Here is a 13931-nt window from a genome sequence, read left to right as displayed (position 1 = left end):
TGTTCTGTGTTAGGCAACATGGGGCTTGAAGAATAAGAACTTGCTTATTCATTTTTAATTGATGAGAATAAAAAATGCCGTTTCTTTCCCCCCTCCTTTCCAGATGTAAGCGTTACACGCTTCACTGCAAAAGTCTCTAAAGGGGTCAGGTTCAACTTGAGAGTTGAGCGGGAAACTGTTTCAGGAATTTCACCTAATTTGCATGAATTGCCTCTGAGAGAATATATTACATGTGAGTTATATATAAATAAATACAAATGCGACACACCAAAATCATTATTTTGGGTTGAGATGATGCCGACAGATTATTGAAAGGAAAAGAGCACCAAATCAATTAAAATTAATTTGGTGTTAATTTATGCAGTACTCATGATGATTTGACATTTTGATATTTTCGAAAATGTCATTTAAAATCAACTTTTTTCAAAGTGCCACTGACAATTTCAGATACTGTGTGTTCAAATTTCAAAAAGTCTAAATGAAGCGGATATTATGTATCTAACTGCATGATAGCAGGGATAGGTTACTTTCCCGTCTGTCCCGGTGTCCATAGCTGTCTACTGCCCTCGACCTGCTCTGGATTTGAGCTGCAACAATGAGATAGCATTTCACTGTGATGGTGCTGCACGGGGATTATAGGCTCAGGGAGTTATCAAAGGCTTAGTCGCTATGATTTCTAGTGACCCACCGTGGATGACTGCCATCACTCTGTGCAGGCAGTGAGCCCTTCACCTTTTGCAGATGAACCGAAGCTGTTACTACAGGGTCAGCCATGGCCACCAGGACCCATGTCGCAAGGGGGAAAGCTCACTGGCAGACAAAGATTACGGAGATTCCATCAGTCCCCATTGGATAGCACAAAGGAAGGAGCCCGACTGGAAAGATACGTGGATTGTTAGATGATTGCGCTCTTGAACGCAACTCATGTTTGCAGAAGTGTGGCTAAACTACTTCCATTTTCCTTGGTCTGCGGAAGCTGTGTGGCCTATTTAAAGCGGAAGTCAACTCAAAACATTTTTTTTCCAGAATGTTCTATGCAGGCACACTAGTAGAAACACAGCATTGTGAGTAAGATTGCATTTGTGGAATATTAGAAATCCACCCGTTTTTAGCTAGCTCAGGGGCCGGCCATTTTGTCACTTCTGTAGATGACATTTAAGTTTCTCAGGGCTCATAACGACCATGGCTCAGTTTCAGAAAATAGGTGAGCCGTGCTTGGTCGTTATCTGAGCCCTGAGCAACTGCGATGTCATTTACAATCGACAAAAGTGACAAAATGGATGGAATTCCGGATTCCGCCCGACAGCGCCAATATAGGCATTGCGCGTATAGTGGTGTCTCGAAAATATCTTTCTGCCTGTATAAGCAGCAAGTAAATAGAAATGCAAGAGCAGCTAAAACCACCACAATTGTCAATATCCGCTGAGTGACATGACTATAATATATACACAGCTAATCAAAACAGTACAGTTTGGCAGCTGTTGTGCCAGTGATGACAAACCTCAGTCCTCTTGTCTGCAGTAAGATCCCGCTCATTAAAAAGAATGATTACGATAGTTGGAGGCTTTGTATTAAAACAGTTTGCAGTGCATGCTGATGATTGGGGCTCGAGCCCATAATCTGCAGCCAAGCATTTTCTGGCCCCTCTGGCTTCTGACCTAGCAGGAAGTGACCAGGGAGCATTGACTCAGGCCGGCCAATTAGAGCGCAGGGTGCATGGAGCACGCTGAGGCTAACGAGGCCCCTCTCAGTGCCCCTCCTCACCTCTGTAGGACCCCGCAATGGGAAATATGAGGAGATGAGAGCCACTTTAACTTCATGCAATCCTTCCCCCGAGCCTCTCTTCGACGCCCACCCTCCTTCCTCAAGCAATGGTCTCAAACCCTGCTGTGTGACCACAAGGCCTATGAACACATGCTGCCTACTTTTGGCGGTCCTTCACATGGATATTATCATTGCAATGATGCCGAAGAGCAAGCCACAAGGAAACAAATGAGCATGAATGTACAAACGTTGCTTACACAATGCTGGCTATGTGTCGCTTGAAGTTTATTTTGGCCCGGTACTCGATAGATGGGAGAACCAAATTAATTGAGACGAAGCTGTGTATGGGAAATGCTGCTGTAAACACAAATGCACTGCAGTGTTGTGCATGATTGTTACTTATTCAAACAAAACAAAGAGGATTGAAAAGAAAGCAGAACGGGCAGGTAATGACAGAGTGAGAAACAGTGGGACAGTCAAAGTGTGTTGGAGCATTTCAGTGGACAGTCCACGTCCAAGGCTAATGAAAGCAAAAAAGGGGAGCCAGTAATAATCATGTACACCCAACATCCCGCCCCCTTTTTTCCCCAGGCAGAATTGATTCTGTCAGTTGGGCCCTCCAAACAGGGACCATATGTGAATTCAGCCCTGGCAATCAGACTGCATTGTGAAGCAGGCGGCTGAGTTCATCAGGAAAAAATTAGCCTGCCGCTCTGCAGGCCTCTTTCCTATTGGCCAGTCGTGCGGCCCGCTCTGTTTGAGGGCACCCCAGACATTCCTGCGGATAATCTTTTCCATTCCTCCACTCAGCTCGATGAGGACAGACCAAATCAGAGTACAAGGCTTGCATTGTGAGCACTTTCAAGAAGCCCGAATTTTATTGTCGTTTCTTTTACGTGATCCCTCTCGCTCACCTCACTCAACACCATTGCAGAAAGAAAGTGATTCATTTTTCTCGCAGGGAAAAAAGCCACTGGATGACGACTATTTTGATTAGATTTTTTTTTTTTTTTTTGAAAATGATCCCGTGTAAAGTAAAATCCCGAACTGTCTTGTTTCTCACGGTTTCTTTCCAGTCAGTTTGTTTTTGAAAAGCCCAAATAATGTCAAACCTCTGAAACCAAAGCTTAGCCACATCAGTGTGCGGCCTAGAGTTCAGCATATCGCTGCTGAATCCGGCTCCTGAGGCGAGGTTTGCAATCCTTCCCAGAAACCTCCTGCTAGGTCAGAGCTACACGCCTCTCGCAGCAGCTTGTCATTGTGGTTGAAATCGGGCCACTGAAATGTTGAGATTGGAGGACAATCACTCAAACTTGGATTTACAAAAACACTTTCCATAATTAGACCCACGATTATTACAGGCTTGATAAAGTTTGGACTCCAGAGATTTTGTCTACCCCCTGTTGCTGTACTTCACAATTACCTCAGTTTCTTTACAAGCATTCTGCGTTTCTCAATGAGCATCTAGCACACCAAAAAACATGCTTAACATCACCTTGTAAAAGTTCTATGGTATGTTAACAAATGGGGCAACCAAACTTATTCCACCTCCAAATTAGGCTTTGGCGTCCAAATCAACTCTGTGACCCGTATCCTAAAGTAGAATGGGCCTTAAAAAGGAAGCCAACTCCAACATATTTTTTTCAAGAATATGTTCTATGCAGGCCCACTAGTTGAAACAAGGCATTCTGATAAATATTGAGTTTGAAGAGTAAGAGTTAATCCACCCATTTTTAGCCATCTCTGGGGGCGGCCATTTTGTCACTTCTGTCAACTGAAAATGACATCACAGTTGCTCAGGGCTCAGCTAACAACCAATCACAGCTCACTTGTTTTCTGAAGCCGAGCCATGATTAGTTGATACGTAAGCCCTGAGCAAATGTGATGTCATTTACAGTCGATAGACGTGACAAAATGGCCGCGCCTTGAGATGGCTAAAAATGGATATTCAAAAACAAAAACAGGTGGATTTTGCTTCTCAACTCGTACTCCACAAACTAAATATAAATCAGAATGTCGTGTTTCAACTAGTGGGCCTGCATAGAACATATTCTTGAGAAAAATATGTTTGGGTTGACTTCCCTTTTAAATGGTCACAACACAAACAGGGTTTGACTTGTGTGAATGAGCTACCCAACCATATGCCTCCAATTGTGCAGGAAACATCCAAAATCTTACTGTAGGCTGTGACAGTGAAAAATGTTGCAATCACACCAAAAGTTGAAAACAAAGACTACGGCACAGGCTGGTGTAAGAGGAGTACACCTCGCTGATCATGCTCAAACTTGTCCAGTAGCAAGCAGCTGAAGGGTGGTGGGACATTTTACAAAATAAAATATTTCCTTGATTTTTTGGCTGCGTTCACACTTGTAATTCAGTAGTCTGGTCCAGATCAAAGTAAAAAAGATATATGGTGTGCGCATTTGGACTGGTTCGCTCAGGGTTCACATTGCATTTTTACCACAGTTGCTTCGGAAAAAGCTCGTATAAAGTCACGACAAAAAGCAATTTTTGCAAATGGGAAATGTTATCTGCAGGGTTGAATACTTTTCGAAGTCGTGTTAGCCGAGGTGTCAATGAAAGCGTTTCAAATGTATTGTAACAAGTGCAGTTGCAACACAAACCCACACATGCAACACAGAGATGTTCCTTATTCTCTGCTCAGCGCTGCCATTTTCAACACTGGTCTGTGTGTTTGGTCCGTGCAGAGTTCACATTTGAGCTCAAGTGAACCAAACCACACTAGACCTCACTTAAGTGGTCCGGATCCCAACTTTTCAAGTGGTCTTGGTCTCCTTGTTTGGCTCCAAAATTACACTATAGTGCCTCCTTTAAATCTCTTCAATCACTTCACTGAATTGAACTGATTTCATAGAGCTAAATTAGAAATATATTAAAATATGGAGATTTGTCTAAATACTTCAAGGATTAGATTCAATGTTATGTATGTTCAGTATTTCATTTCTCATCTACTGGATGTCATCTTGAATCAAATACAACAGATGAGACATGAACAAAATGCCACTGTTGACATTATACATATGATTTCGGATAGAAATTCCATTTTGAGTCGCTTATACCATGATGGGAAGTCATCATCTCATATGCCGCCTTCACATGACCCGCTCAGTGGCTACGTTTACATGTGCAAAATGTCTTTAATCCGATCAGAGTTTGGGTTAAAATTATGATCGGATACACTGTTTTCATGGACAATAAAAATATTGATCCAATTAGGACTTGCTTGTTCATGTATCACACTTTCAAGCGGAACAAATTATTTTGATATGCCCAGATTGACCAAATATACCGGAAGCAGTAGTAGAAGAAAAAGAAGCCGTAGCGACTTTCATGTCAACAAAACAATTGCTCCCTCCATTTCTACTTTAAACGTTAGCGTTATTCTGCAATATTTTGCCCGCTTGCGGTGTTACGTCGAGTTAACACTTCGTAATAGAGCTGCAAATGTTCCTGTTCAGCCCACTTCTTTTTTCTCTCTCAAACATTATTGAATCAAACAACAAACAGTATAACACTCGCTCTGCTTTTGCTATCTTCCGGGAATATACCTCTCTCGTTCAGGATAAATCATGATCGGAATGGGCTTGATCGGATCATAAAATTCAGAATGGGGTGTGTACATGAAGCGTTTTGGGTCCGATTGGGCATTTAATCCAGATAAATGTGTCCATGTAAACGTAGCCACTGAGTCACAGGACATTGCATTGCTTCACAAGTGAGCCTTCACTATAGTGTGATTAACGTGTCAGTAACAACTCCACGTTCGGAGTTGGAACATCCTCAATGATTAGATGACAAACAGACAAGTTTTTTTTTTTTTTCCGAATAATGTCAGACCCAGCGTGCTTGTGATGAAGACTGAGGTGCATTCAGGATGAGACTATTTTCACAGCACCTCTGTTACCATGTTAATCACTGGCGCTCAGCGTGTAAACACACCCTAAATCATACCAACCAAGCACAGTGATGTCTCCAAAAAGGCCTCAAGGGCAATCTTTAAGGCAGTTGTGTGTGCAGTACAAACTTGTAACCCTTTTCCACTAGTTGATTTTATTACACAATACACCTGATTTCAAAAGTGATAATTGCAGAGCATATCCTCAGTGTTTTGATCAGGCCTTAATTAGATTGTATTGCATAAAACTCCACATGCAAAATGAGCATATTTTTATATTTATACCAGTAGTACTCACATCTTTCATGAGCAATTCATAAATTACTGTATGTTAGATAAAATGTTGGTTTGGTTGTTAACTGCAGGTTCCTACTGATAGAAATCAGTAAATATTTATGTTCTGCTGGCCAATTATAAAACAATCAATTCTTTCATACGGCAACACAACCCATCGTATGTATTCCTTATCTGTACATTCACTGAGTGGATTTTCCTCTTTTTGTTCTCCTGGAACTAACAAGCACACTGGTAGAACAGGTTTGTGGAGATAGACAACTTTACCGGACGATAGGCGACGCTGATGGAGGGAACACATGCCACTGAAACAGGAACAGGCTTCGTTTGAGCGGCCTCGCTGCATTGGAGGAGCTAACGAGCACTGGGGCTTCAGGAACCCTGTAATGACATAAGAAAATGATGATTATTGTGATTGTGAATTCAAAATAAGTGGCAATGGAGTGGAGGAGAGGCTCATGAAGAGGTAATTGAGCAAAAATAGCAACAAGCATAATCGGCCCGGCCCATAATCGATCCATCCCTAGGATACATGGTAGGTTAAGCTTACTGTAAGTCTCTGGATTGTCTAAAGGTGTGAATGGGAGTGTGAGTCTGTCAATATGTGCCCTGTGCCTAACTGGCAACCAGTCAAGGGTGTCCAGCGGCTCCTGCCAGTCAGCTGGTATAGACTCCAGCTCACCAAGTGAAAAACACGAACAAGCATGCCATATGTGCCTTACTGGGCCCTTTGTCTGAGGATCACGATAGTGCCAGCCCAAGACCACAGTTTGACCCAATCAACCTTTCACATTTACAGCTGTGCACGCGGCCTCTAACCTCATCGCCAGTGGCAAAACATCAGCTCAGCACTCGTCAACCCCTGTCAGCAAAGAAAGTGCCCTCGAGAGCGCCACAATGGCCAAAATGCTCCTTAACCCTGGCGGAGAGGAATCGACAATGCAAATGGCTGCAGTTCCAATAGCTCTGTCAAAAATGTCAAATTAGGGTTTCAGGCCTCTTGGGGTTCCAACTCACCATCCCATCCAAAGTCTGAACAATCAATAAAAGGGTAGATGAATACATACAGCAAAATGTGACACGGGATTGTTGCTGGCATTTATTTCTTGACTTGTTTGTGCTCTATTGTTATTCAAGCAATATTACTCCAATTACTAGGGTTTTTCCTGCATATAAAATTTAGAGGCAGCCATCTCCTCTGTATTTTTGGGCCGCCTTCGGCACTAAAAGCTGACACCATGCAAGTTGGGTGTCATTTTTAACTGGAATTGCAAGAGCAACTGTATGAAAAACAGTTGGAAGTTGCTCCGAAAACTGTTCAAAGAAGAATGGAGATCATGCTGTTTTAAAACGTTCTATTGAAGCCATTGTAAGTTAACCCCAAGCCGAATGTTACTTTTCCCTAATCTTTCCTGTTTTACCCCCAAACATAGAGCAAATTCACCTGGTTGAGACATACTAAGGAAGCATGTACTTCGTAATATATGCTGAAGTTTTGTGGCCCCACGCAACATTCACATTCCTGTTCTGAGACAGACCTCCACAAACTACAGACTGGATACCTTAAGCCTCATGAGATTAGGTCCATCCATAATTCAACAGTAGAAAAAAAGTAACAGTTTAAAACACTTTAAAGTTACAAAAAAAAAACATTTTTTTTTCAAAAAATGATTAATTGTGTTTCTCATTCCACTGGAATACAAGGCCTGCATGAGGATATTTTACATATTGTGGCTTAAATGTTCTGCCTCTGGCTGTGAAATGCGTCAATGAGATGGCCCAATCCGATGTTCAACTACCATTTAACAGTAAAAGTCAAAGTCAAGTAACTTTGCTGCCTAGCTACATACGGGCCTGTTTTGTTACACTTAATTTCCAGAAGTAGGCATTCCGTTAAACTGAAGGAACAGTATGTAACTGACGGACTCTTGTTTTGCAGACGACTGATGAATGACGCGAAACGTTTTAGAAACGACGGATTAAAGACTGATGTAAATTTATTTTCCTGAGTCCAATTTGATCCAGAGAAAGAACACAGCCTATTACGATATATAGAAAGGAGTATGAGAGAGACCAGAACATCACCATGGTTGATGTAATATTGAATGCAAAAAAAAAAAAAATCAAAGTCCCAAAAAGTTCAAGTGTTTTTATAATTAGCATCTGAGTTCCGCCAGCTTTATTCAACAAAACACTGGATTTAATTTCATTGAGGCGACCGTTCCCGAGCACAAAATCGCCCAAAATCTTTTGGTATGCTGGAAACTTAGTGGAAACATTTTGGGATGGCCCCCTATCTGTTCCAACATGATTGTGCACCGGTGCACACGGCAAGGTCCATAACGACATGGATGAGGGACTTTGGAGAGGATGAACTCGACAGGCCTGCACAAAGTCCTGACCTCAGCCCGACAGAACATCAATTAAGAGTGGAGACTGACAGCCAAGTGATCTCATCCTACATCAGTGTGTGACCTCACAAATGTGTTACTGGAAGAATTGTCAAAAATTCCCATTGACACACTCCTACACCTTATCCAAAACCTTCCCACATGGATTGAAGCTGTTATAGCTGCAAAACGGGAAGCCAGACATCATATCAAAGCCTATGGTTGAAGAATGTAATGTCACTACGTTCATATGAGAATCAAGACAGGTGTATGTCAGGATCACAATATTACAGTTACAAAAATATCAAAACCTTTGGAAAAAAATCTGATTATATGGTCTTTCATTTTTGATACTGTTGCTTTTATGCAAAGTTCACTTTCTGTCTCCAAACTGGTAAAATATACACTGTATTTATTGACAGCGTGGCTCTCATCTATCTCCTGGGTAAATCCAAACTGGCATACAATTCTCATGAGAAACTTTAGATTTCCATCAAAATATCACAATCCACAGGTCATAACGTGGTTGTGTGACCACCAATAGAGCCCATTTATTTCCACTGTGGAAAACATGCCACTCCAGATGAGTTCGTAGAGTGACATTTTAAAATAGGCAAAGGGGTATTGAATTAGTTCCCCATGTCTACGGTTCTGGCATTGAGTGCTTTGGAAGGATTACAAATGTGTGCTCCTACAAGTGTGAATATTAAGAATGTGTTTAAAGATTGAACTAATATTGATGGGAAATGACAAGAAAAAGAACGGGTTGATCAACAACAGCAACCACTAGGGAGATTAAAGGGAATATAATGCAATCTCTTTCCAATCTTTCAATGATGTTTAAATAGTACATCTGTTTAAAACAAATACCTTCATGAATTACTCTGGCTACAGGGCATTACTTAGCAAGCCTTGAGGTAAATGATAAAGTAGCTTTGCTGTCTTCAACGTGTATGTGCAGGTTCAGCACCTGATGTCATCCCGGCTTTAGCTGGTTAAGTAGTGTGCATTAAATCTTATCTAAGTCACAGCTCTGTCATCAGTGGTATCACGACAACAGGTGAGTTAATGTTCATAAATCACCTGGCTGTCATCTTTGGTATGGTTGGTACACGTCCCATCATTAAAAGCACTTTATCGCACTGGATCATTATATGGTATGTTTGCTCACATCAGCAGGACTTTGATTACAGAAATGCTTGATCTTTTTTTTTTTTCACTTCTAAGCAGAGAAGACCCTGTTAGCTTTAAAATTGCATGAAACAGTCTTCCGGGACAAGCTCAAGTATCTGCATTAACACACAGCTTTTACTCATTAAAGCGGAAGTCAACCCAAACATATTTTTTTTCAATAATATGTTCCCAGCAGGCCCACTAGTTGAAATACGGCATTCTGATTAATTTTGCGTTTGTGGAATATAAGTTAAGCAGAAAAATGCACTCGTTTTTAGCCATTTCTGGTGGCGGCCATTTTGTCTTCTTTCGACTGAAAATGACATCACAACTGCTCACAACGACCAATCACGGCTGACCTGTTTTCTGAATCTGAGCTGTGATTGGTCATTGTGAGCAGTCTTGAAGACAAAATGGCCGTCCCCACAGATGGCTGAAAACGACTGGATTAACACTTATTCCACAAACGCAATATTTATCAGAATGCCCTTTTTGAACTAGTGGACTTGCTTAGAACATATTCTTGAAAAAAAATGTTTGCGTTGACTTCCGCTTTAAAGAAACTGAACTGACGTATATATTCGAATTGTTGACAACATTCTGATAGATTTGGTGAAAGAGTTACTCTGACATGAAAAAAAAGGAATGAACAGTCAATACTCATTTATCACAAACACATCAGTGAAAGTGCTTTCAGATTTTACAAGACTCCCACAATGTCTTCTTTGAATGAAGTACTGTACACCGAGGCATTTATGAGAGTTTAAGGTATTGCAACCCACCTCTCCTACTGATTGTTCCTGTCCTGTGTCGCCAAGGGGATCAAGCCCAAGGTCAAAGTTCACTGGGCCCTTAATGTATCGCAATAAAAAAAGGCTTTGCCATATAGGACTCCAGGGTAAAATATCTCGGTAGGGCTCCGAAGGACACGCCAACAGAGCAGTCATCAATCGCCACAGTTTTCAACTTGAATGTCATTCAACATGGGCACTATTCCACAGCAAGCCTGAAAGCCTCTTTTGTGACAAGACAACCTGTAAAAGAACAAGTTTGTCCTTCCTTTTGTCTGTCCTGTGCAACAGTCCAGGGCACTTGAGAGTTCTCCCACACTCACCCAAACAGATACATTTTATTTTGATGGAATCCTCACAAGGTCAGGAAAGGAAATAGAAATACAATGTTTTGTTTAAATTATTATTTTCGTCTTAGCAGTGACTATTCAGACTGTTGAAGAAAATTCTGTCATGGCTTCTACATCCATACATGCAAAATAAACTTTAAATAATACTCCACACCAGTAACTGCAGTGTTATTGGGTGGTCATTTGGGGTGGTATGGAGCGCCAGTACTAAACTGGCCCAGGTCTGAATTTTTAGGAACTGGAATATGAATAAGCCCCAACGTTAAATACAGGCGACAATTACGCCACACAGCTTCCGCAAAACTAGGACATAGACAGAGTTTTGCAACAATTCTCAGACATACAGTAAGTTGCTATTTTCACCATTTTAAATTGGCTAACATTACTTAAAAATAAAAGATGAAGTGCGGACAGACATTTGTATCCATTTGTGTACCTTATAGCAGACTAAGGACCTAGCCAAACCCTTCATTTTATATCAACCCCACTAGTTCACTATAAGGGATATGTGCTCCAAAAAGGACTACCTGGTACATAACAACAGCATTGTTGCCGTATGAATGCAGATTCAGATGAAAATATTGAATCACAACAATTAACAACAATTAATTAACGATTTATGTCACCAATGTTACTGTATATGAGGGCGGGTTTGGTTATCAGTCCAGTTTTGTTGAAATCAGACCAATGGATGCAATTTCATTTATTTCCCAAAATCGGTCCAATAGTTAGCGTTATCCCTACTTGTTACTTGTTTTCCTTTTACGCTAAGTAATTGTTGGATAATGTCGAACAGTATAATCGTGATATCATTTTCTGTGAATTATAATGGATGGTTACTGTTATTTATTTATTTCCATGAATTTCGTTGTAGTTGCAAGACACATTCATTTATTTTTTTTAAATAACTTTAAAAAGCAGTGCTAATGCTAATCTCTGGCCCTAAACCGTTCTGCCTCAGTTGAATTAGGAAATTTGAAGGCCTCTTTCACTCAAAGATAGAACATAGTCATAATAAAGAAAAGCAGATGCACAGACCTTGGTTTGAAGACACAATTGTCAGTTTAAGACAAAACAAACCAAATCACCGACAGGAACACATCCTTTACCAAAAGAACCAATATTTATTTCTCTTCATTGTCCCTAGTGTCCCAAACTGAATTGCTGTTGTGGTCTGATCTGGCAATAAAAACCTTAAGTGCAGAGATTGACTGAATCACTTATTAAGTGACTGTGTTTTGCGAGAGCTAGGGTAGGACACTTTTGAAATGAACAAGAGCACCTTTCTGCAACAAAAAAAAAGGCACATTCGAAGATACAAAGAAATGAAAGTGGCAGTTGCTGTGGCGTGGCATGGCATTTAAAGCAGCAAGCCTTCTGTGGAAAAGGTATAACTGAACACCACCTATTCAACCACAGTTTGAGGACTGTTGTCACTGAGCAGCGCATGCCTACTAACAATCCTGCCCACTACCTGCACCTTAAAACAGACAAAATGTATGGAAAACAGAGAACAGGACAGTGAAGGGATTATTTCTTTTGCAACCCATCACCTCAACGTTATTTATATCATTATGCCATGTAGTTTTTTGGCTACACGTTCATCACTGACAAAACTAACTAGACTGTAATCAAACAGCATCATAACTATTCATCATGTCCACCTCACAATACAGTCCTAACTAATTTGCACCAAACTCGATGGCGACTCAGGTTTTCTTCAATGTGAAAGCTATTCATTTAAAGCAACAGGAGCCCAGCATTGGAGTACATGAAAGTGGCAGCTCCTGATTATTTATTTTGTTGTGACATGGAGGCAAAGGCAAACACAACAATGTGAGACAGAAGGGGGCATAAGTTGCAAAAAGGGGAAGAAAAACTAAAAGAGTGCAGCAAATGAGGTTAGAGGGGAAGAAACAAAATGGGTCAATTCAAAGTCTGCCACTGCACGTCAAAACCTTACTTGGGGGCAAATAAGGGAACAAGGGGCCACACTGCGGGCCCAGCAGTTCTCAGGAAAATGACTCTAATCAAATTTGTGTGATTAGACTTCCAAAAAAGCTGCACGGGCACAAAGAGGCTGCTTTGACTCGGGGACAGACAGACACAGAACATAAAAATCAAGGGCCACACCACTTTTGCACACAGTAGCTTTTCACATGATGACGTCTTGGCAGCCGCTGACCCTTTATCGACTGTGAAATATCACAACCAGAGCAGCAGTGCTAAAACTATCTTGTCGAGTCCTAGTCGAATGGATTGGCCATTGGATATTTGTCCAATATTTTCTTATAATCACCCAAACCAGCATCAAAAATCCTATTTTTCCCTGTAAATATGCATTGCAATTAGTTTTGGCCTTCATTTTCCTTGATCGTAGCTGACGTTATGGAGTGATCAAAGAGAATTACCTCCAGCGACTAATGTTGAAATAAAGCTCGACTTCACAGTGAAGACTGAGATGCATGCAGAGTGAAATGTAACACATCGGTGTAGAGGTGCTCCAAGGCAGAAAACGATGCGTGGAAGTTGCTTTGCGACCTGTGCCCCACTCATCTGCCTCACTCCCACCAGAAGGTGCAGGAGCACGCTTCCTGTTAGCCCGCTGAATTGACACCGCACACCCGTGTTAGCATCTCTACGGGAGAACATATTCTGCCAGTCATTAACGCCACCCCCCACTGCTACTTTAGCACAGTACATCTCAAAATAACACATTGAAAATGTAAACATATACAAAGAGCCAAGGACAAAGCACAAGGATGAACCTGCGCCGCAAACCACATTCTTCATTCTTGGCTTAGAACAATAAATTCTATAAAATCTGACCCAGATTCACCAATCAAGTTTGATGCATGCCTAATTCAAGGCGTACAATATCACTGACTGATTCAGCCAGTCTTGGTTAATGTTCTCAAATCGAGTCGTGAAGGCAAAAACGTGGTTTGTCCAAGTTTGTGTTTGTTTTTCTGTAAGCTTTACATTTTGCAACACAAATGCTGAGACTTGTACCTCTGAAACGACTTGAGAAATGAGAAAATCCGGTCCGTCTGCTTTCAAAAATAATATCCATCTGTAAAACGTAACATGGTTAAACAAGTCACACACACATCACAGGAGTAAGAATCTTAGGTGATGGAAGTGGTACATAATTTAAAGCATGAAACAAAAACATCTGGCACCGCACCTGTTTTGCATCAACGTGCACTGAAAGCAAAGACAATTAAATACACCAAAATTGAGTAAGAGTAAA

At 41.1% G+C, this 13931-nt stretch overlaps 1 protein-coding gene across 2 annotated transcripts in view; it reads right to left on the bottom strand.

Annotated features, from left to right (window-relative positions):
- rxraa (retinoid X receptor, alpha a) overlaps positions 1-13931 on the bottom strand; it is an 88826-nt gene that overhangs the window by 59197 nt on the left and 15698 nt on the right. For both annotated transcript variants that reach the window (XM_086053456.1, XM_086053457.1), the window contains exon 2: positions 6242-6355. In XM_086053456.1, coding sequence (XP_085909582.1) covers positions 6242-6355 — 114 coding nt within the window. The remainder of the gene's footprint in view (positions 1-6241; positions 6356-13931) is intronic.

Source organism: Filicampus tigris, chromosome 15 (assembly GCF_054856515.1).
Source record: "Filicampus tigris isolate MCC_2025a chromosome 15, RoL_Ftig_1.0, whole genome shotgun sequence".
NCBI classification, from domain to species: domain Eukaryota; kingdom Metazoa; phylum Chordata; class Actinopteri; order Syngnathiformes; family Syngnathidae; genus Filicampus; species Filicampus tigris.
The sequence above is the reverse complement of the archived record's forward strand: the minus strand, read 5'-3'. Positions and strand labels throughout refer to the sequence as shown.